At 41.8% G+C, this 24,896-nt stretch overlaps 1 protein-coding gene across 1 annotated transcript in view; it reads left to right on the top strand.

The window, feature by feature from the left end:
• Positions 1-24,896, top strand: part of LOC140732659 (dynein axonemal heavy chain 8-like) — a 704,719-nt gene that overhangs the window by 133,426 nt on the left and 546,397 nt on the right. Inside the window, exons 22-25 of the mRNA XM_073055352.1 lie at positions 1,475-1,571; positions 14,182-14,323; positions 20,166-20,207; positions 21,824-22,017. Of these exons, the coding sequence (XP_072911453.1) occupies positions 1,475-1,571; positions 14,182-14,323; positions 20,166-20,207; positions 21,824-22,017 (475 nt within the window). The remainder of the gene's footprint in view (positions 1-1,474; positions 1,572-14,181; positions 14,324-20,165; positions 20,208-21,823; positions 22,018-24,896) is intronic.

The raw sequence follows: 24,896 nt of genomic DNA, 5'->3' as shown, positions 1-24,896 counted from the left end.
CATTTATGGAAGTTTGTTGAGGTTTTTGGTGACATGCTGAATCTACACAAACTTCTAAAATAGTGCCTTCTTTATGATGGCATTCACATGCTGGTCCCAGGACAGATCTTCGGATCACATCAAGGAATTTAAACTTGTTGACCCTCCCCACTGCCAAGGACTGGCTCATGGACCTCTTGCTTCTTTATCTTGTAGTTGATAACCAGCTGTTTGGTTTTGCTGACATTGAGTGCAAGGTTCTTTTGTGGCTCCATTCAACCAAATTTTCAGTTTCCCTCTGACTTGACTTAGGGACATTATAACAAAGCAGATGATGCAATAATTGACTGTGACATTGAGGAGGAATGCTTTCAATAGCAGTATAGAAAGATGGTGTGTTAATTGAGCAAGAGAGATGACAAAAGAAATTAAAATTCAGAGCATTTTGAAGTGAGGCGTTTGGAAGGTGCAACAAGACAGGGATATATAAAGTAATTAGAATATTTTGGCATGATAGAGTACAAGGGTCTTGGATTCAACATCCACAGGACAAATCAATAGGGTAGCCAAAAGGGGATATTAGTGCAGTCTCTTATTTGAGGCTGCACTGAGAGTCAGCGAAGGAAAGTTGCTCTGGAATTTTGCATGATATTCATTTTGTCACAGGGTTAGTGCTGTTTATATTTCTAGCACAACTTTCCTATGTATGAAAGATGTGATATCACTGGTGAGCTGACTCAAGTTTTCTTCAGAATGGTGGAGATTAAGGGGATAATTAATTGAGAGGCTTAAGAAGGAAGAGCCTTTTTCCACTGGCAAAGTGAACATAAATTGAAGGGCATAGAAGTGATAGAAATGTTAGTAGAGAGATGACAGTCTACCTTTCTCATCCAGAAGCATCTGGATTTCACTATTTGAAGGAAAGATAGAAGAACAAATTATCATCACATTTAAGCAATACTTATTTTGTCTTTGAGCAGCTGCAATCTATAGGCCCACAGGACTATTGATGAACAGTGGCTTTAAGTTTGGGAGCTGTTCTAGACAGTAGTTTGGTGAAAGACACTTTGGTTTGCTTGAGATCCGTTGGTCTTCTAATGCATGGGCTTGTCCACAACCAGATGCTACCAACTTGCACATTGCACTTTGCAGGAATATATGCTGAGGTACATTGAAAATTTTGTTGCAGTTTCTGCAAAGGCACAGTGGGGAAAGGACACAAATATAAGATCCTCCCACCACCTGACAATGAGGGTTTGAGCCATGTATAACAACCTCTCAAACATTATACTTAGGAAATGTTTGGGGATGAAATGAGTAAATTATCAGCATATTATGAATATTATAAGTGAATGAAAGTATAGGCATCATTCATTGAATGCAGATAATGCCATGCTCTGTTTGTTTTACTGAACATTTTATGAATAAACTAACTTTTAGAAGAAAAAAGCATTTTACTTTCACTTATATTCCATTTTTATTTTGTTTGGTTCAGTACCTATGATGGAAGAGGACAATATGGCTACTTAAACAATGTTGAAGAATTTGCCCCCTTTTTGAAGGTTGAGGTTCTCTTGGCAATTCCAAATGTGGTATGTAATTATTGCAGTATATTAAAACTTGTCTACAATTATAAAGTACAGAAACAGCTTTTAAATCACTGTGATTGATTCTGGCATTTGGCCAATTGTCATTGTATCTTTTGTTTCAATAGAGATACCAAGGCAATTTCATGTTTGAAGTAAAGACAGCAAGTTGTACACCCTAAACAACTGACTTCATAACTCACTGGCCAAGTTTGTGTAATACTAATCAGTCTCATTCTCCTTTTATTTTCTCATGTAGCCTACAGAAACTTCACTTCAAGTTTTCAGCCATTTCCCTTTGAAAATTCAGATTTAATGTTATTTCTCAAAATGGAAGCTGGTGACTAGTAGTATGCCGCAGGGGTTGAAGTTGGGAATCCTTGTTATGTGTTACTTATGGATGTAAATGTGCAAGGCTTGATCGCCAAGTTAGTGGATGTCATGAAATTAGGAGATGTTGATAGTGATGAAGATTATTGTAGATTACAGGGGGATCTTGATTAGCTAGGGAAGTGAACTGAAGAGTGGCAAATGTATTTCAGCATAGGTAAGTGTGAATAATGCAGATTTGGAAAGTCAAACCAAAGATTTATGCGACGAATGTTAGGGTACCAGAGAGTATAATGGAGCAGAGGGACCTGGGAATATATACTTTTGGGGTGCCTCCAAGTTGGCGACTCGTGCATGCAGCTCTGACAAATACCATCAAATGTTCCTGTTTCAGTCTGTTTTGGCTGTGAACCGTAAATACATCTAAGGTCTATATACAGTTAATACTGTTGTTTTAATGCAATTAAAAACCTATCATGACTTAAAATCGACAGAACTCGAATGGACTCTGATTGATGCCCCGCTTCCCCTTTAAAACAGCAGTTACTGAGAAGACTGTGGGAGAAGGGATGCTGGGCTGGATTAAAAGTTCATTTAAGGAAATGCAGTTTTCGACTCCCAATACCGACAGTCTTGCTGGCAAATTGAAGATATCACAGCTAGAGTGCTGTACCAGAGGGACATGAGAACCACTTGTGTTTTTTGTTTCACGGAATCTTGGTTAACCTCTTCACTTTCGGATGCAGCAATTCAGCTTGATGGGTTCACAGTACACCACCAAGTTAGAACTGCTGAATCTTGCAAAGGCAGAGGAGGTGGAGTACTCTTCATGACAACTCCTCGTGGTGGACAAACGTGGCGGTGCTGTCCCAGTCCTGTTTACCAGACCCAGAACACTTCGCAATCAAGTGTTGTCCATTTTATCTGCTGCAGGAGATTTCAGCAATCATCTCGATAGTGGTGTACATCCTCCTCAGGCTAGTGAAAAACAGGCTTTAGATGAACTGGGCGATGTAATCAACAGACATGAAACAGTACATCCTAGTGCCTTCTCCATCTTTTTTTGGGATTTTAACCAAGCCAGCTTGAAAAAAATCTTTAAATAATTAGTACCAGTAAATCACTTGTAATACTAGAGGAACCAACACACTGGACCACCATCAAAAATGCTTACTGTGCTATCCCACACCCACGCTTTGGAAAGTCTGGCTGTCCTGCTCCCTAAGTATAGGCAGAGACTGAAGACTGCAGCAGCAGCAGTGAGGACCAAGAAGTTTGGACAAGGGAGGCACAGGATCACTTACAGGACTGCTTTGAATTGGTGGACTGAACTGTATTCAGGGATTCATCTTTGAATCTGAATGACTGTGCTGTCACTAACTCATTAAATCCTGTGTGGATGAGTGTGTGCCTATGAGATCTTACTGGACATACCCATGTCAAAAGCTGTGGATGAACCAGGAGGTTCATAGTTTACTAAGGGCTAGCCCTGTAACATTTAAGTCTGGTGATCCAGGTATGTACAAGAAAGCGAGGTATGACTTGTGGAGGGCTATTTCAAGAGATAAGGAACAATTCTGAGCGAAGTTGGAGGTGACATCAGATGCACATCAAATCTGGCAGAGTTTGCGGAACATTACTTCCTACAAAGTGAAACCCAACATCATGAATGGCAGTGATGCTTCACTTCCAGAAGAGTTCAACATCTCTTATGCTCGCTTTAAAAGGGAAAATAAAACTATAGCTATCAGGATCTCTGCAGCATCCTGTGACCCTGTGATCACTGTCTTGGAAGCCAACGTCAGGCTGTCTTTCAAGAAGGTGAACACTCGCAAGGCGACAGGCCCCGATAGAGTACCTGGTAAGGCTCTGAAAACCTGTGCCAACCAACTGGCAGGTGTGTTTAAAGACATTTTCAATCTCTCATTGCTACAGTCAGAAGTTCCCACCTGCTTAAAGAGGGCAACAATTATACCAGTGCCCAAGAAGAGTAGGGTGAGTTGCCTTAATGATTATCATCGAGTAGCACTCACATCTATGTTGATGAAGCACTTTGAGAGGTTGGTTATGGATAGATTCAATTCCTGCCTAAGCAAGGACCTGGATCTGCTGAAATTTACTTATCACCACAATAGGTCAATGGCAGACCCGATCTCATTGGCTCTCCATGGCGGCCTTGGATCACCTATCCAATACATATATCTATATTGGGGGGGGAATCTAATAAAAATATTTTAAGCTATGAGAGCCATAGATACAGTGGGTAGTAACAGTCTTTTCCCCAGGCAGGGCAGTCTGAAACCAGGGAGAATAGATTTAAGGTGAGAGGACAAAGATTTAAAAAGGACCTGAGGGGCAGCTTTTTCCATGCAGAGGGTGGTGATCTGCCAAAAAAGAGTAGTTGAGGCAGGTACAATTTAAGAAGCCTTCGGATAGATACAGGGAGAAACCGGGTTGAACACAGGAAATTGGGCCTGGCTGGGTCAGCATGGCCTCACTGGCCTGAAGGGCCAGCATGCAAGTTGCATTTCTCCATCATTCTATCATTATCATTTACATGTTGGTCATTTACATTCCTGTTCATTATTGGCTCCAGGAGTCTGTTAGTGCAGCATTTAGAAATAATAATAGTTTTGAATGTCAAAAATAGATGGTTAGACTCTATTTTGTTGGTGATGGTCATTTCCTGGCATTTTTGTGGCATGAATAATATTTATCATTCCATGCCTGAATGTTCTTTGCATCATCTTAATTAAAGTTTCCAGTCTCCCCTAGCCAGAAGTATGGATGCACAGTATTTCTTTCAGAGCAGCGACTCCCTTAGCACTACGTATTGATGTGTTGTCTGCGCATGAGCATTACGCTCTCTCTCTCTCACCTCAATGTGAATACACCAGTGAAAGCCGCTTCCAGCATGCGTGTTTTTATTTAATTGATATGTAATTGCATGGTCACAACAAATTGATGACGAGTATGAACCTGAATGTCAGAAAATGTCACGAACTGCGTCGACAGTGTGGAAGGCCATCATAGATGCTGGCAAAGGGACACAAGTACACTACATAGTACACAATGAAAGATGCACAACTAGCCAAGTTAAAGTGATGTCCTTAGTCAGGAAAGTTAACAATTTTTTCATGCTATTGAAGGCTCAGAGTCATATATCAAGAGGATTGAACTCTATTGTAAGGTGAATGATGTGGCTGAGCAAAAGAAATCCCCCACACTTCTTAGCTTAATGGGTGCTAGGTCATACAGACTCTTATGCAATTTCATAACCCCTGAAAAGCCAGCAAGCAAGATGTTCAATGAAATTGACAATAGACAATAGACAGTAGGTGCAGGAGTAGGCCATTCGGCCCTTCTAGCCAGCACCACCATTCACTGTGATCACGGCTGATCATACACAATTAGTACCCCGTTCCTGCCCTCTCCCCATATCCCTTGACCCCGCTATCTACTAGAGCTCTATCTAACTCTCTCTTGACTGCATCCAGAGACTTGGCCTCCACTGCCTTCTGGGGCAGAGCATTCCACATACCCACCACTCTCTGGGTGAAAAAGTTTTTCCGCATCTCTGTTCTAAATGGCCTACCCCTTATTCTTAAACTGTGGCCTTTAGTTCTGGACTCACCCATCAGCGAAAACATGCTTCCTGCCTCCAGTGTGTCCAATCCCTTAATAATCTTATATGTTTCAATCAGATCCCCTCTCATTCTTCTAAATTCCAGTGTATACAAGCCCAGTCGCTCCAATCTTTCAACATATGACAGTCCTGCCATTCCGGGAATTAACCTTGTGAACCTACGCTGCACTCCCTCAATAGCAAGAATGTCCTTCCTCAAATTTGGAGACCAAAACTGCACACAATACTCCAGGTGGGGTCTCACCAGGGCCCTGTACAGCTGCAGAAGGACCTCTTTACTCCTATACTCAATTCCTCTTGTTATAAAAGCCAGCATGCCATTAGCTTTCTTCACTGCCTGCTTGCTTTCATTGACTGATGTACAAGAACACCTAGATCTCGTTGTACTTCCCCTTTCCCTAACTTGACTCCATTTAGATAGTAATCTGCCTTCCTGTTCTTGCCACCAAAGTGGATAACCTCACATTTATCCACATTAAACTGCATCTGCCATACATTTGCCCACTCACCCAACCTGTCCAAGTCACCCTGCATTCTCATAACATCCTCCTGACATTTCACACTGCCACCCAGCTTTGTGTCATGGGCAAATTTGCTAATGTTACTTTTAATCCCTTCATCTAAATCATTAATGTATATTGTAAACAGCTGCTGTAAACCGAACCTTACGGTACCCCACTGGTCACAGCCTGCCATTCTGAAAGGGACCCATTAATCGCTACTCTTTGTTAAATTGTTAAAATTTTACAAATCACTTGAGTCCTAAATGCTGGTAATAGCTGAGAGATTTAGATTTTACAGAAGGAATCAGTCAAAGGGTAAAAGCATTTCTGAATACTTTGCAGAACTGCACAAACTTTCCCATTACTGTGACTTTAGAGGTGGGCTTTCTGATGCATTAAGGGGCAGGCTTGTATGTGGCATGCGTAGTCAAAGCACTTAGAAGAGTCAGAAAGAAACCTAACCTTAGCATGGGCATTGACCATTGCAATATCATTAGAGTCTGCAGTAAAGGATGTAGCAGAATGACAGAAAAAGAGATTAGAATGTGAAGTGCACAAAATTTCCCTGAATGGTGCAAAAAGCCCTAAATGTTATTAATGTGGAAATCCTCCCATGATGCAAATGACTATTGGTTCAAAGAAAAAGTTGCAGTAAGTGTCACATACAAGGTCACAAAGAGAGAGTGTGCAAGTCAAACAAAAAGCACAACCAAAGAGAAAAAACACATCGAGTGAGAAGTTTCACACACAAAACTCAGTAAATGCATAAGGTGACTGAATGTGAAACAGAATCAGACAATACAGAATCAGACAAAGGTGAGCTATCATGCCTAGAACAAAATAGTATTACTGAAGCAGATCACAAAATCATATGGATCACAATAGACGTGTCTGGTGTAAAACTGAGAATGGAGCTGGGTACAGGGTCAGCTTTGTCCATAATTTCAGAGGCTGACTACAACAGACAGTTTTCTAAGTTATCATTAGAGAAGACCTCAGTGATGCTAAAGACCTACACAGGTGAAAACGTGTCTCCCAAAGGCAAACTGAAAGTGAATGTGGCGTATGGAGGCTACACACAGCAGTTGGAGTTTTATGTTATTGAAAAGTGGAGGGCCAGCACTGTTCGGATATGAATGGTTGAGAAAAATCCAACTAGTCTGGCACACAGTCAAAGCTTTCAATGTGTCATCAACAGACAACTGCAGCCCAAATGGTAGCACTAACCAGAGACTGTCACAGCTGCGTAAGGCTAATGAGAAAGTGTTTGAGAAGGGGATTGATAAACTCAAGGGCATGAAAGCCAGAATTGAACTGGATGAAGCAGCAACACTAAGATTCCATAAAGTGTGTCCAGTGCTTTATGCACTACATCCTAAAGTGGATGCTGAACTTCAGAGCTTGTAGGCATCTGGCGTTCTCCCAAGGTTGAGTGGAGCAATTGGGCCATGCCGATTGTCCTGGTGATCAAGTAAGAGAAGGCCAGAGCTGTTTGCATATGCAGAGATTTCAAGGTGAGCATCAACCCAGTGTTGCATACTGTGCAGTGTCCCCTGCCACAAATAGAAGACATTTTTGCATCTTTGGGAAGCAGGGGAAGTTTTTAAAGATTGACTTGTCACAAGCCTATCTGCAAATGGAGATTGAGGTGTCAAGCAGGAAGTTCCTCAAAATCAACATTCATAGGGGACTGTTCCAGGATAATTGTCTTGTCTTTAGTGTCATATCAACTCCAGCAATTTGGCAAAGAGCAATGGACCATGTGATCCAAGATGCTCCAGGAACACAATGTTAACTTGATGACATCATCGTGACTGGCAAAAATGATGACAAGCACCCCCAGAACCTCAGTAAGTTCTTGGTAAGGCTGAGTGAGCATAGTCAGTGCGCAAAGAGAGAGAAATGTGAGTTTTTCAAGGATGAAATCTCATATTATGGACATTGACAAGCATGGCTTACAAAATTCTCAAGAGAAGACTGAAGCAGTTCTACAGGCACTCAAACTGGAAAATGTGTCACAACTCATGTCATGCGTGGGTCTTGTAAACTACTATCACTGATTTCTCCCAAACATTGCTACAGTGCTGCACCCATTGAATACACTGTTACAGACAGGATCAAAGTGGGAACGGTCAGAAAGATGTGAAAAAACATTCAAGGAAACAAAAAGACTATTATCATCAGATGAACTGCTCACCCATTATGACCCATCCCTGCCCATCAGACTGGAGTGCGATCCATCCCTGTATGGCATTGGAGCCATTTTGTCACACATTATGAAAGATGGATCTGAATGCCCGATTGTGTTTACTTCAAAAGATCACTGACAAGCACAGAACTGAGAGGCTCTTAGTCTAATTTGAGGAATAGAGAAGTTCCACCACTACTTCTACAGACAAAAGTTTACATTGATGACAGATCATCAGCCCCTTGTCTTCATTTTCAATCCCAAGGGAATTCCAGTGATGACTGCTGCCCGGCTACAACGTTGGGCACTGTTCCTAGGAGCCCACTGTTATGATATAGAGTTCAAAGGTACCAAACAACACAGCAATGCTGATGGCTTGTCACACCTTCTACTGTTGTCAACTGAAGGAGAGAAGTCTTCATGCTGTGACCCAGCAGTAGTGTTCCACACCGCATTGGTGGACCAGTTGCCGGTGACAAATTCAGATACACAGAGAAACAAGAAATGACCCAAAATTGTCAAAAGTCAATGACATCTCCATGTAAGGATGGCCAGCTCTTGGTAACCCTATGTTTCAAGAGTTATCAGTGAGATGAGATGTCGGTATGTCAAAGAACACTAATGTGTGGATCTTGTGTTATGATTCCCTCTAAACTGCGCACCAGAGTGTTAGAAAATCTGCATGAAGGACACCTGGAAACAGTCAAGATGAAGAGTCTCGCATTGAGCCATGTGTGGTGGCTGGTTATAGATAAATAGATTGAAGACTTGTCCAAAAGCTATTTGGGATGCCAGAAAGTTCAAAATGCTTCCCCACAGGCACCGCCTTACACATGTGGGAGTGGCCGTTGTCACCATGGCGAAGAGTGCATGTTGACTTTGCTGTGCCATTCGTGTGCTCTATGTTTCTGATTGCTGCAAATGCTCATTCCAAGAGGTTATACCAATGAAGTCAACCACCTCAGCGAAGACTATATCTACTCTGAGGACTATCTTCACCAGAAATGGCTTACTAGAACAAATTGTTAGTGACAATGGACCATAGTACACAACAGAAGAATTCTGACTATTCATGAAGAAAAATGGCAGCAATTATTTCAAGTCGGCTCCTCACCACCCAGTAATGAATTGGTTTGCTGAACAGTTTATCGAATCCTTCATGAAGTCTATTAAAGCAATGGACGAGGAGGGCTTTTCTCTACAGCACAAGGTGGACAATTTCCTTTTGTGTATCGGAACTCTGTTCATGCGATGACAAATCAAACACCTGCAAAGTTGTTCATGAGCAGGAATCTGAGATCTCGCATAGACCTCCTGAAACCAGACCTACAGAGAGAAGTGCAGAATAAACTGTTCAACTGGTTGCCAAGTAAGGAGCTTTGAGGTTGGACAGGAAATCCTAGCATGTGATTACTGAGAAGACAAGTGGACACTAGGTAGGCTATCTACAAAAACTGGACCGCTGATGTACACAATGGATGTTGGAGATCATACAGGGAGAAGTCATGTGGACCTGATACTGGATGTTCAACCAAAGAACATACCTAAGTCGATTGTATCCAATAAGAAAGACATATTACAGCCACTGGACTTATCTCTCAGTGATAGGTTGATTCCAAAGGAAATTACATTGTCACAGTAGCATTTCAAGTTCACAGATATACAAATGCACAAATATTAGAATAAAAAGAATGAAAAATAAGTTGCCTGAACCAATCTAACAGGAGGGGGTCATCACTTCCCTGGCTATAGGTTGACTCATAGAGTCTAATGGCCAAGGGTAAGAATGATCTCATGTAGCGCTCTTTGGAGCAATGCCATTGTCTTAGTCTATTACTAAAATGCTCCCCTGTTCAGCCAAAGTAGCATGCAGAGGGTGAGAAATATTGTCCAGAATTTCCAGGATTTTCCATATGGTCCTTTGTTCTACCAGAGCCTCCAATGCATCCAATTTGACTCCAATAACAACTTTTCTAATCAGTTTATTGAGCCTGTTGGTATCACTAGTGCCATTGCCCCAGCACACCACTACATAGAAGATTGAATGCCAACAACAGACTGGTATAACATGTGGAGGAGAGGCCTGCATACTCCAAAGGGCCTCAGTCTCTTCAGGGAGTAGATGTGACTCTGGTCCTTCTTGTACACAGTGTCTGTGTTGGTACTCCATTCAAGTCTGTCATCCAGGTAGATCCCAGGTACTTGTAGGTCCTCACCATCAATAGTAACAGGGAGCAGTGCAGGCTTAGTCTTCCTAAAGTTAATCACCATCTCCTTTGTCTTACTGATGTTGAGCTACAGATGATTCAGCTTTCTCTCTTTGACTAAGTCCTCCACCTGGACCCTGTATACATCCTTGTGTCCTCCCTTTGTGCACCCTATTATTGCTGAGTCATCAGAAAATTTCTGCTGATGACATGACTCAGTGTTGTATCTAAAATCAGAGGTATACAGGGTAAACAGGAAGGGAACTAATCCCTGTAGGGGCCCTAGTGCTGCTTATAGTCATGTCTGACACACAGCTTTGAAGCTGCACGAACTGTGGTCTGCCAGTCAGGTAGTCCATTATCCAGGATACAATGGAACTGCCCATCTGCATTGAATGGAGCTTTTCCCCCAGCAATGAAGGCTGTATGGTATTGAAAGTACTTGGGAAATCAAAAAAATATGATCTTCACAGAGCTGCCTTGCTTATCCAAATAGGAGTGGGCTCTGTTCAGCAGGTAGAGGACAGCATCGTCAACTCTCTTGTGCTCCAGGTAGGCAAACTCCAGGGGATCGAGGCCAGATCGGACCAGGGGTTGGAGGTGAGCTAGGACCAGCCTCTCTAGGGTCTTCATGATGTGTGAGGTCAGAGCCACTGGACAGTAGACATTGACAGCAATGTGATATCAGCATCCGAAAATGTTGTCTTAGACAAGACACCTACCAAACTTGATGCCACACCACAGTCCAGAGGCGCTGTCCTGAAAGGAGCTGAGTGCCACCCAAAAGACTGAATCTTTAGTATAGTGAAGTTAGTTATAGACTGTTACTGTGAAAGCATGTTTATTTGGCATATGGTTTAAGAAAGGGAAATTGACTGTTTTGTACTTGTACAGTTTTATGTTGCGTTAATCTGAAGGGGGAGGAAGTGTTATGTGTGGATCTGTTTTTTAGCACAAGGACACTCCCCCCACCTTAGCACTACAGATTGATCTGTTGTCTGCACATCCACATTGTTTTCTCCCTCCCCCTCCCCCTGTCCCCCTTCCCCGCCCTCTCACTGCAATGTGAATACCCCAGTTAAAGCCACTTCCCGCGTGTTTTTATTTCATTGATATGTAGTTGCACAGACACAACAGGTACCAAACAATTGGATAGCTATATACATTGTTTAAAAATAGAAGTAGGGATGAGCTAAGTAATTACAGGTCAGCTGGGTTCATTTTCAGTAATGTGAAAATTTTTAGGAACCATTCTAAGTAAAAATAAATCTAAATTTAGAGTGACACTTTAAGCACAGACAGTCAACACAAATTCGTTGATAAAAGATAATGTCTGACATGGTTTATGCCTTTACCAGTTTAGTGCTTCTCCCAAATGTTCAACATGGAGGAGCATTGAATAATTATCTGAAGAAGGCACAAGAGGCTGCAGATACTGGGATCTGCTAGAGGAACTCAGCAGGTCAGGCAACATTTGTGTAGGCCAGGGGATAGCTGACAGTTCAGATCAAGACCCTGCATCAAAATGAGAGTGTAAAGGGATTTCAGCCAATATAGAGAAGTGGGGGTGTGGTGAGGCAGGAAGTGACAAGTAATAGTTTGCACCAGGAGAGGAAGGGTTAGTGGGCAGATGGAAAGGAAGGTTTAGAGATATCAACAGAGGCTGGAAGGTGATGGTGGAGACAACAAAGGGCTGCACATTATGGAATCTGGTAAGAAATGAAGTTGATGAGTGAAACCAGATAAGGAAAGGATAATAGGTAAAAGGGGAACAGTGGGGTAGGGAAGGAATAGGAGACTGAGTGGCTGGAATGTGTGGGTAAATGGCAGATCAGATGAGGAAGGGAGAGGAACTGGGAACCATGGCTGGGAGAAGTGGGGTTGTGAGGTTTGGAACAAAAGGTGTATGTGCGAGGACCTAGTTGGATCATGTGGAGAGAGAAAGCAATAGCAAGGGTGCGGTGATGCCCCATCAATAACTCTCAGAGACGGGAGGTGAACGGTAGGCTTTTATTAGCAGCAAAAGGGACCACGACATCTTGGAGACTGAGGGAGGAGCAGTGCCTCCAATCGCCTTTATACAGGGGTTTGTGGGAGGATCCACAGGAGCAGTCAGCAGAGGGGCGAGTCCAGACAGGTATACATAGTTTACCACATGCGGGTTACCTGAAATTGGAAAATTCAGTGTTTATGCCATTGGATTGCTGTTTAGGTGAAATATGAGGTGCTCTTCCTCTGGTTTGTGTTTAACTTCACTCTGGCAGTGTAGGGAGCTGAAGATAATTCGATGTTGGAGGGGAGCTGAAATGACTGGCACTGGGAGTTCAGGATCACCATTGAGCACAAAGTGCAGCTGCTCAACCAAACGTTTACTCTGAATGTAGAGTCCACATCGAAAACACCTGAGATAAGTGCATGTAAATTTTACTTGACCTGGAAGAGCATCCCTGAATGAGGGTGAGGGAAGAGGTGTTGGGATAACTTTTACACTTCCTGCAATTGCAGAGGGAAGTGCCAGGGGTCAGGAAGAGGTGGATGGGAAGGAATGGCTGTATCAGGGCAGTTATTTTAGAGAGTGGTCCCTCAAGAAAGAAACAAGGGATGGGTAGGGGAAGATGTGACTGGTGGTGAGTTTGAAAGGCAGCTGACAGAAGGAGTTTTCCTTGTCCAAGTTGGGACTGATGCATGAGACTTCATGGAGTATAGAGTTAACCTTGTTCAGATCCTGATAGATAGATAGATAGATAGATAGATACTTTATTCATCCCCATGGGGAAATTCAACTTTTTTTTCCAATGTCCCATACACTTGTTGTAGCAAAACTAATTACATACAATACTTAACTCAGTAAAAAATATGATATGCGTCTAAATCACTATCTCAAAAAGCATTAATAATAGCTTTTAAAAAGTTCTTAAGTCCTGGCGGTTGAATTGTAAAGCCTAATGGCATTGGGGAGTATTGACCTCTTCATCCTGTCTGAGGAGCATTGCATCGATAGTAACCTGTCGCTGAAACTGCTTCTCTGTCTCTGGATGGTGCTATGTAGAGGATGTTCAGAGTTTTCCATAATTGACCGTAGCCTACTCAGTGCCCTTCGCTCAGCTACCGATGTTAAACTCTCCAGTACTTTGCCCACGACAGAGCCCGCCTTCCTTACCAGCTTATTAAGACGTGAGGCGTCCCTCTTCTTAATGCTTCCTCCCCAACACGCCACCACATATTCATATTATCATATTCCATATTCCATATTATCATATTCCAAAATAAACACAGGTGATCATGGAGAAATTATAAACCTTGATTTTTGGGGAAAAAATTCTTACTCAACATATGATCTTTTTGAACAAGATCTTTTGCCAGCTCTTAGAGACTGGTTTGTGAATGATCTATGTTTTTTTAAAATAATCATCTCTTCATAGTTCTCCCATTCCCTGATTTTTATGCTCTTTATTAAAATGTTAAGATGCTATGCTTAAAAAACAATGAATGTATGTTAACTTACAACAGACAAAATGCTTGACAAGTCGTGATTATATTATCTTGCAATAAGATTGCTATCCTTCCCTTGTACTTGCATTAAAATTTTAGAATTGTGAGTAAGTGAGAACTTTATTTTATACAAATTTATGCTCTTAGCAGAATTATGCTAGATTGAAGTAAACTTTCTTTTAAGAGTTAGAGCATAATGATTCTAGACAATATATTTCCTGGTAAATTTGCATTACCTGTTGTGTGGTAGGTTTTCGTACCGAATCTGGATGAAATTCAGCATGGTATCAACAGAACAATTCAGATGATTTTGGAAATAAACCGTAAAGTGCATCAGTGGAGGCAGTCAAAATATCATCACAGTGGTACTTATGATACACTGAAGATAGCAGGTAAGTGATACTCGTAAAAGCAAAGAGGTTGTTGGACCTGGTCTTTTATATTTTGAAAGGGAAAAGTAGGCCTGAATTTCAGTATTTGGTAATTTTGTAACAGAATATTAATATGCAAATTGTAACAACCATTAATAGCAGCTGGACTAGAAACTAATTTGCAAGAGGACACTGTTTTGTGCACTCTATTACTTCAAAGAAAAATTAAACATTATTGAAAATGGTTGTTCTTGTATAATTTTCATCCTTGATCATTTGAAAATCATTATTATCATCACTGAATCATCATTAATGAACTCCAGCTATTGTCAGCCATGCCCAGTGATGAGCAGTATATCCATGAGTGCAAATTTTTGTAATTTTCAAATATACAATGTAATATCTGTGAAAATGTGAAGATTTAATTTTGTTGTGAGATAAATATTTCAAAAAACACACAGGTGTGCAAGCCTTTGAAGATCCTGATTTATTAAACAGTCTGATAAATATTCAGTAAAATCCTCCCTCTATTTACCTCAATAACACCTCTTATGTTATATTCAAAGTACACTAAATAATTTGGCTTAAATTAATATCAATTAATCATAAATTAATTCAGTATCAAAATCCTATCTTGAGACCTGAACACTTTCGATTCACTTTGCATTATATTCTCAATGAAACATTTGGAATTGAGAACCTTTTTTATGTAAATACCTGAGAATAATTTGGATATTGGATGCCTGAATATTCAATGTAAAATACAGTTGCCAACAGTGTTGTATAGTATGGAATTTTCTATTTCTGAAATAATGGTTTACTGTCTCAGATGACATAAAAGTCATACATTTTGATCAGTATAAAGATGGTGGATACATTGTCATTGTCTTCCAAAATTCCGTAGTTTCTTACACAGTTCATGAGGACGGAAAATATGATTGACTATTTAGGCGAGGAACCCAAAATTGTCATTGAAATTCCTTAATTCTGGAACCATTCTTGTATAACTCTTTTGGACATTTTTCTGAACGCTTAAACCCTTCTTGAATTTTATATACTTGGATGACTAAGTTCACTTTTCTTTTTTCTTGTTGGAACTTCTAACTGTGTTTTCAGCCTATTCCAAGTAGTTATCCAAAGCATTAAGAAATAGAGCTTTATCGATCGATAGAAGAATGGCGCTTGCTGTAAATATTAGAATACTCTTGTATAAAATAGACTTATTATAGTTCTACCAGGCACAGCAAGATATCTAACAAGCTGTGGGGTAGCAGCGCCTTTGCTGCTGAGAGTAGTGATGTTCTTTTTAGACATTTCTTGAGCTGATCATTGTAAGGTATGGCAATGTTCACATGAATCCACCTCACAAAACTTTGTTGCTCATTTAGAACATAGAAAACTACATCACATCACTGGTCCTTCAGCCCACAGTATTGTGCCAACCATTTAACGTACTCTAGAAACTGCCTAGAATTTCCCTAGCGCACAGCCCTCTATTTTTCTAAGTCTCTTAAGGGTCTCTTAAAAGACCCTATTGTATCCACCTCCACCATCTTTGCTGGCAGTGCATTCCATGCACCCACCACTCTCTGTGTCTGACAACCCCCTTGTAGCTACTTCCAAACATCTTAAAACTATGCCCCCTTGTCTTAGTCTTTTCAGCCCTGGGAAAAAACCTCTGGCTATCCACACAATCAATGCCTCTCAACATTTTCTACATGTCTATCAGATCACCTCTCATCCTCTATCACTCCAAGGAGAAAAGGCCAAGTTCACTCAACCTATTCTTGTAAGACATGCTTTCCAATCCAGGCAACATCCTTGTAAATCTCTTCTGCGCTCTCTCTGTAGCTTTCACATCCTTCCTATAGTGTGGTGACCAGTACTGAACATAGTACTCCAAGTGGGGTCTAACCAAGGTCTTATAAAGCTGTAACATTACCTCACAGCTCTTAAACTCAATCCCATGGTTGAAGGCCAACACACCACATGCCTTCTTAACCACACTGTCAACCTGTGCAGCAGCTTTGAGTGTCATGGACCCCAAAATCTCCCTGATCCTGCACACTGCCAGGAGTCATACCATTAATATTATATTCTGTCTTCAAATTTGACCTACCAAAATGAACCACATTACACTTATCTGGATTGAACTCCATCTGCCACTTCTCAGCCCAGTTCTGCATCCTGTCCATGTCGCGCTGTAACCTCTGACAACCCTCCACACTATCTACAACACCCCCAACCTTTGTGTCATCAGCAAACTTACCAACACACCCTTCAACTTCCTCATCCAGATCATTTATAAAAATCACAAAGAGGAGGGGTCCCAGAACAGATCCCTGTGGAACACGACTGGTCACTGTCCTCCATGCAGAATACAAACCATCTACAACCACCCTTTGCCTTCTGTGGGTAAGCCAATCCTGGATCCACAAAGCAAGGTCTCCTTGGATCCCGTGCCTCATCCTTATCAAACGCTTTACTGAAATCCATATACACTACATCCAGTGCTCTACCTTCATCAATGTGTTTTGTTACATCCTCAAAGAATTCAATCAGGTTCTTAAGGCATGAACTGCCCTTGACAAAGCCATGTGGACTGTCCCTAATCTGATTATGTCTCTCCAAATGCTCATAAATCCTGCCTCTCAGGATCTTCAACAACTTGCCCATCACTGATGTAAGACTCACTGGTCTATAATTTCCTGGGTTATCTCTACTCCCTTTCTTGAACAAAGGAGCAATGTTTGCAACATTCCAATCCACTGGTACTTCTGTCCCTATTGATACAAAAATCATCTCCAGAGGCTCAGCAATCTTCTCCCTCGCTTCCCACAATAGCCGGGGGTATATTTTGTCTGGTCCCAGCAACTTATCTAACTTAATACCTTTCAGAAGCTCTAGCACATCCTCTTTCTTAATGTCTATACACTCGAGCATTTCAATCCACTGCAAATCATCCCCACAATTGCCAAGGTCCTTTTCAAAGGTGAATACTGAAGCAAAGTATTCATCAAGAACCTTCACTACCTCCAACTCCATGCACACATTTCCACTATCACACCTGATTACTCCTATTCTCACATAGTTCATCCTCTTGCTCTTCACATACGTGTAGAATGTCTTGGGGTTTTCCTTAATCCTGTCTGTCAAAGCCTTCTCATGGCCCCTTCTAGCTCTCCTAATTTCATTCTTGAGCTCCTTCCTGCCACTCTTGTAACTTTCTAGAGCTCTAACAGTACCTGGTTTCTTGAACCTTTCATGAGCTTTTCTTTTCTACTGAACTAGATTTTCTACGTCCTTTTTGCACACCATGATTCTTTACCCAACCATCCTTTCCCTGCCTCAATGGAATATACCTATGCAGAATTCTATGCAAATGTTCCCTGAGTATTTTCCACCTTTCTGCTGCGCATTTCCCTGAGAACATTTTTCCCCAATTTATGTTCCCAAGTTCCAACCTAATAGCATCATATTTCCGCCTACCCTAATTAAATGTTTTCTCAAATTGTCTGTTTCTATCCCTCTCCAGTGCTGTGGTAAAAGAGATAGAGTTGTGATCACTACCTCCAAAATGCGCTCCTGCTGAAAAACCTGACACCTGATGAAGCTCATTTCCCAACACCAGATCAAGTATAGCCTGTCCTCTAGATGGCTTATCTATATATTGTGTCAGGAAACCTTCCTGGACACGCTTAACAAACACCACTCCATCTAAACCCCATGCTGTAAGGAGATGCCAGTCAATATTAGGAAAGTTAAAATCACCCATCACAACAACCCTATTATTGCACCATTCCAGAATTTGCCTCCCTATCTGCTCCTCAATATCTCTGTTACTATTGGGGGTCTATAAAAACACCCAGTAGAAGTATTGCCCGTTCCTGTTTCTGACTTCCACCCACAATGACTCAGTAGACAATCCTTCCTTGACTTCATCCTTTTCTGCAGCCGTGATGCTATCCCTGATTAGCAGTGCCACTCCCCCACCTCTTCTGCATCTCTCCCTGTCTTTTTTGAAACATTTAAAGCCTGGTTCTCTCACAGCCATTCCTGCCCAGGTCATCCAGTTCTCTGTAATGGCCACAATATCTTAGTTCCACATATTGATCCATGCTCCAAGTTCATCTGCCTTGCTCATGATAATCCTTGCATTAAAATAGACACAACTCAAACCATCTGACTGAGTGCTTCTTTGCTCAATCATCTGCCAATCCTTCCTCATAAACTCCCTACAAGCTGTCACTACTTGTGCGCCAACTGCCCCATCCTCTGGCTCTTCACTTCAATTCCCACCCCCTTGCAAATGTAGTTTAAAGCTTCCCCAATACATTAGCAAATTTCCTTCCTGGAGTATCAGTTTCCCTCCAGTTCAGGTGCAACCTGTCCCATTTGTACAGATCATCCCTTCCCCAGAAAGTGTTCCAATAATCCAAGAACTTAAAACTCTGCTCCCTGCACCATCTCCTCAGCCACTTATTCATTTGTGCTAACTTCCTGTTCTGACCTTCACTAGCTCATGGCACCAGGAGTTATCTGGAGATTATCACCTTGGAGGTCCTGCTCTTCAGCCTCCTTCCAAACTCCCTAAACTTACTGTACAGGGCCTCTACCCCTCTTTTGCCCATGTCATTGCTACCAATATGTACCACGGCCTCTAGCTGCTCACTCTCTGCTTCAAGAATATTCTGCAACTGCTCAGAGACATCCTGAACCCTAGCTCCCAGGAAGCAACACACCATCCTGGAGTCTCTTTGGCTGCTGCAGAATCTCCTATCTATCCCGCTAACTATTGAGCCCCTGATGACTATTGCTCCACCTGACTTCACCCTACTCTTCTGAATCTCAAAGCTGACCACTGTGCTATTGGTCTGGCTACTGCTGCCTTGCCCAGAGAGGTCATCCCCCACAGCGGCACCCAAAGGAGTATTCCTGTTGCTGAGGAGAATGGCCACAGGGGGACACTGCACTGACTTCCTTCTCACTTTACCTCTCTGTGTTCACTCATCTACTCTCTGAGCTCTGAATTCTGCACTCTGTGTGTGACCATCTGCTCAAGAGTCTTATCTATCAAATGTTCTGCCTCTGGGATGATCCCAAGTTCATCCAAATGCAGCTCCAGCTCCTTAATGCGGTCTTTCACGGGCTGGAGTTGGCTGCACTTCCTGCAGGTGTAGTCATCCGGTTCCATGAATTCCCACATCCTACAGGAGGAGCATTCCACTGCCATATCTGCCATCCTGCCTGCACTGTACAATGAACAACAAAGAGCTAGTCCTCTAACCTGTTTCTTTGGTCTCACTTTGCTGTCGAAGCCTCTTGAGTGAAAGGCTGATGCTTCTATTCTCACCGCTGGCCTACTCCTAACAATGGCCACCCTGCTTGCCCCATCTGTACTTCTATTTAATTTGCAGTGCTCTACTCCCAATGCTGATTGGACCTCTGGAATATCCGAACGCCTGTGAAGCTCTCCTTTTATACAAGCTTTGCTGACCTGCAAGTAACCTCCTCGAAGTGCTCTGCTCCCAACACTGACTGGACCTCTGGAATTTCTTCTGTTTTATTCTGGATTTTGCTCTGCACTGCCTTCTTTATGGCTAATTCTGGGGCAGGGAATGCTCCAAATCAAACACAAATTTGAATACATCATGCAACCTTACCACCTAATCGTATGAAGATGTGGTCCATTTCTCCAGTCCTTCATTCTGCTTTAGGATATATTGGCAGTATTTATGTCCATATCCTTCAGGCACGTGTGAAAAAATTATGGAAATGGCACTTTTAAGATTAACTCTTATGTACAATAAACCTCATTCTAAAGGTTCCTTTCAAAGATCAAATTTCTTGTTTTATTATTTAGATTGGAAGGGCCTTGGAGCATCTGTGGCAGTGGTGGAAATTGGTATGTGTTTCATTGAAGAATTCTTGTCTATGCATATACACTTAAGCGGAATGATTTCTGTTCAATAACTCTCTCAGCAAGTCAGGCAATATGGAAGGGAATAAACAGTTGATGTTTTGGGCTGAGACCTTTCATCAAGACTGGAAAGGAAGGGGGGAAGAAACCAGAATAAAAAGGTGAAGGCAGGGGAAAAGGTACAAGCTGGCAAGTGAGGGGTAAAACCAGGTGAGGGGGAAAGGGACTGGGTGAGTGAGGGGAGGAAGAGGATGCCACTCTAGGCACACCGGATATAGTAGGTTACCCTGACAAGTGTTGCCTCACCTGGTAGGATTGTTTGGGGTCCTGAATGCTAGTGAGGGAGGAGGTGTTAGGGGCACTTGACCTGTTTGCAAAGATAAGTGCCAGAAGAGAGATCAGCAGGGATGGATGAGTGGACAAGGGAGACACAAAGAGAGTGAACCATATAGAAAGCAGAGAATGGGGAGGGGGGAGAAAAGATGTGCTTGGTGTTAGGGTCCCATTGTAGATGGCAGCAGCTACAGAGCATAATGTGCTGGATATGGAGTCTGATAGGGTAATAGGTAAGGTAAGGAACATTTGATGACTCTGGGTCTTACTCGCTGGAATTTGGAAGGATGGTGGGGGAGGGAGCTCATTGAAACATTTTGGATGTTGAAAGGCCTAGAGAGAGTAGATGTGGAAAGGATGTTTCCCGTGGTGGGAGAGTCTAGGACAAGAGGGCACAGCCTCAGGATAGAGGGGCATTCATTGAAAACAGAGATGCAGAGAAATTTCTTTAGCCAAAGGGTGGTGAATTTGTGGAACTTGTTGCTACAGGCAGCTGTGGAGGCCAGATCATTGTGTGTTTTTAAGGCAGAGGTTGTCAAGTCCTTGATTAGACATGGCATCAAAAGTTATGGAGAGAAGGCTGGGAAATGGGGTTGAGGAGGAGAAAAAAAAGGATCAGCCGTGATTGAATGGTGGAGCAGACTCAATGGGCCAAATGGCCTAATTCTGCTCACATGTCTTATGACAAGGGAAAGCTTATATTGCTGTTATGGCCGCAGTGGGATGAGATGCTGGTAGATGTGCAGGAAATGGAGATGCACGTGAAAGCAGTTTTGATGGTGGTTGAAGGGAAACCTGATTCTATCAAGAGGAGGGTATCATACATGTTCTGGAATGGAAAGCCTCAAACTGAGAACAGATATAGTGGAAACAGACAAATTGAGAAAAAGGAATCACATTTATACAAGTGACAAGGTGAGAAGGGGCATAGACATGATAGCGGTGAGAGTTACTACAAACTAACGCACAGTTTTATAGTACTTTAGTAATATTGGTAGTGTTTTAATTTGTTCTGTATTTCATTTAAATACATAATTTGTTACTCAGTTAAATGGTAGTTTGGCTTTTTTATACCTATTTAACTGTTTTCATGAAACTTCAAATAATTGGAGCAGCCACTTAATAGGGCCAAACGTACTAGTCCCAATTAACTGGAATCCATACCTATACATAAATGAGTGTGTGTGCACACAAGAGCAGCATTGTGAATACTGTAAAAATATTAATTTGTTATGATTAATTTTTCATAAATTTATTCTCTTAAACAGAAGCAAGTGAAACCAAGAGTTTAAGGAAGCCAAAGAATTTTTATCACAGTGTGGCAGAACATAAAGATGTGACCAAATTAGTCGCTATGTTGTCTGCTTCGGTAGGCATTATAAAAAAAGCAGTTATGAGTATACAAGAAAAGTTTCGAAAATTCAATAAACTGTGGTTGCAAGACAGAGATCCAACAGTTAAGGTATGGTAAATATTTGTAACTATCCCCTCCCTCCTATTTATGACAAGCCTCTTGACTTGTAAAACACTTTGGTTAACATTTGTTCCTCTGCTTTTTTTTTTCTCATTTTGGGGATTAGGTAGGAAAATAAAGCTGTGGACTAGATCAGCTTAACCATGATCTTATCCATTGTCAGATCAGGCTGGAGGGCCCATGTCAATTTCTCTGCTCTTCTGGCCTACACTTGTGGTTCTGTGGTTTTAATGGTGGTAGCATTCAGCTACCCTGTTCGGAGAACAGGTGGAAACAGGAGTTACATGGTATCCCTTTTATACCTAGCATATGATGCTAGCTATAGTTGTTTACTGAAGAATATGCAGTAGGACATTCAAGTTTCTATGAGATCATAAATTTCTTTATTCAGTTGATGAACTTTGGATTCCAAGACAGCAGATGCTCTGAGAGAGACTGACGGAGTTACAAGACATGCAAGGCAATGGGAAAGAGTAGGGCTTATGATATTAATCAGTTATGATCATACTGAGTGACACAACATGCTCGGAGACAGTTTGACCTATTGTTATTCCTATTTTCTAGTTTCCAATGAATAAAAAGTAAATTGAACCCTCTGAGTGATGAAGACAGAGCTTCTCTCATGGTCATCCAGGACTTGACCTTTGAGAAGGAGGTTGAGTTTCAGGAATAGCTCAGACTTAATGTAAACATGAAAAGGCCATTTAATCATTCGTACCTACTCCACCTTTCATTAACATTGTGGCTGGTCTTTTATTTCAGCACCATTTTCTTGCAGTAATTTAATTTCTTTTGATTTAATTATTATTATTTTTCATTTTAAAGGAGTAAAATCAGACTCTGTCTTGAGCATACTCAGTAGTTCAGCATTTATAGCTCTTGGGTAGTGAATTACAAAGCTTTAGTAGCCTTTGCTGAAGACATTCTTCCCACCTCGGTACTGAATAGATGACTCCTAGAGTATGAAGGAGCCAAGGAGCTGTGAGTGCAGGCCTTCAGTGCTTGATTGTGGCAAAACCCCACATGCTGGCAAATCCCATGTGCCTCCCCAGTGTCTGGTTTTCTGTTAGTTAAAGTCTTTAATGCTACACAAAGTTGATGTCTACAGGTAGCAGTGATTTCTGTTTTCTTGTACAACTGAGATGTGGGCAGTCTATTATCAGCCACCTCAAAGCACAGACGTATCACCAGTGCAGTGTTCACAAAATTGTCATGGCAACAGATTATCTGGCAAAAGATATGATTTAAGGCTATTCTGAGTGCTTCTTTACTAAAATACAATATCCATAAAATATTGAAATAAAAATAGAAAATGCTTGACACAATTAATAGATCAGGTAGCACCAGTGGAAAGAGAAACAGAGTTGGCATTTCAGGCTGGGCTGCCTATTCCTGTGGTTTGGAAATACATTCTATACGAAGCCTATTTAGGGTGTGTAAACTTCTCACACTTCAAAATGTACCTACAAGTTAAAGTACAACAGTTCCATTGAAATGACGGGGAAAAGAAGTTGAGCTTACTTTCATTTCATCAAGTTAACATACTTACAACAGCAGCACCCAAATGATGACATAAAGACCTTAGACAATAAGATATAGGAGTAAAATTAGGCCACTTGGTCCATTGAGTCTGCTCCACCATTTCATCATGGCTGATGAATTTTTCTTCTTAGCCCCAATCTTCTGCCTCCCCCCCCCGCACGACCCCCTGTATCCTTTCATGCCCTGACCAATCAAGAATCTATCAACCTCTGCCTTAAATATACATAAAGATCTGACCTCCACAGCTGCCTGTGGCAAAGAATTCCACAGATTCACCACTCTCTGGCTAAAGAAATTCCTCCTCATCTCCTTTTGAAAAGGACGCCCATCTATTCTGAGTCTGTGTCCTCTAGGCTTAGACTCTCCCATCGTAGTTAACATCCTTTCCATATCCACTCTATCAAGACCTTAAACCATTTGATAGGTTTCAATTAGGTCACCCCTCATTCTTCTGAATTCAGCGACAGACATCCCACCTCTCCTGAAAGTTCCGGGTGTCTCCTGCATATTGATAGCAGCTCACTGACACCTGCAAATTAGATACAGTATCCCGGAAACCGATTTTTTTTGAGAGGGAGAGGAAGAGTGAGAGGGAGCATCCTGATTGGTCTATCTTTGTGCTAAGTAGACGTATCAGTTTTCTCTGTGGGCGGGCTTTATGGTCGACCTCAAAAATAATGACAGTGTTGCTTGCTGCACTGTTTGCAACAGTGACTTTTCTATTGCCCATGGTGGGTTAAAATGTAAAAGACATGTTGAGGTGAGTTTAACAGGTGTCATTCGTTCATTAGCATAGCTGTTCTATGGTTCTATTCAGTGGGACTAGGCAGAAAAATGGTTTGGCACAGCAAAGAAGGGCCAAAAGGCCTGTTTCTGTGCTGTAATGTTCTATGGTTCTAACGTTATTTGAACGAGCTGGCTAGCTGCTAAGGAGCTACTCTATTGATGTCCTACATGATGAGGCCAAACTCCCTGTAGACTTGCTTAAAGTTGTAATAGAATAAAACAACTCCATGACAAAATAATATAAGTACATATTTTAATGTCACATTTTCTGCATATACCAAACTTGCTTTACAGATTAGACAAAATCACTAAACAAATTTTTATTACATACGCCCTTGGAGGTCGACCAGGGAGTGGGGTGGGTGGGATATGGGAGGGCGGAGGTGCTACCTCCCTGAAATGAGCTTTTGCAGGGTGGGATGTCTGCAGTGAAGCCAAACACACTTCACATGACAAGCCATTCAATCCAGGAATCATTTTTGTGAACCTCCTTTGAGCTGTCTCCAGTTTCAGCATATCCTTTCCAAGATAAGGGGCCC

The sequence above is a fragment of the Hemitrygon akajei genome, chromosome 9 (genome assembly GCF_048418815.1).
Source record: "Hemitrygon akajei chromosome 9, sHemAka1.3, whole genome shotgun sequence".
Lineage (NCBI taxonomy): Eukaryota > Metazoa > Chordata > Chondrichthyes > Myliobatiformes > Dasyatidae > Hemitrygon > Hemitrygon akajei.
This window is presented reverse-complemented; position numbering and strand designations above follow the sequence as displayed.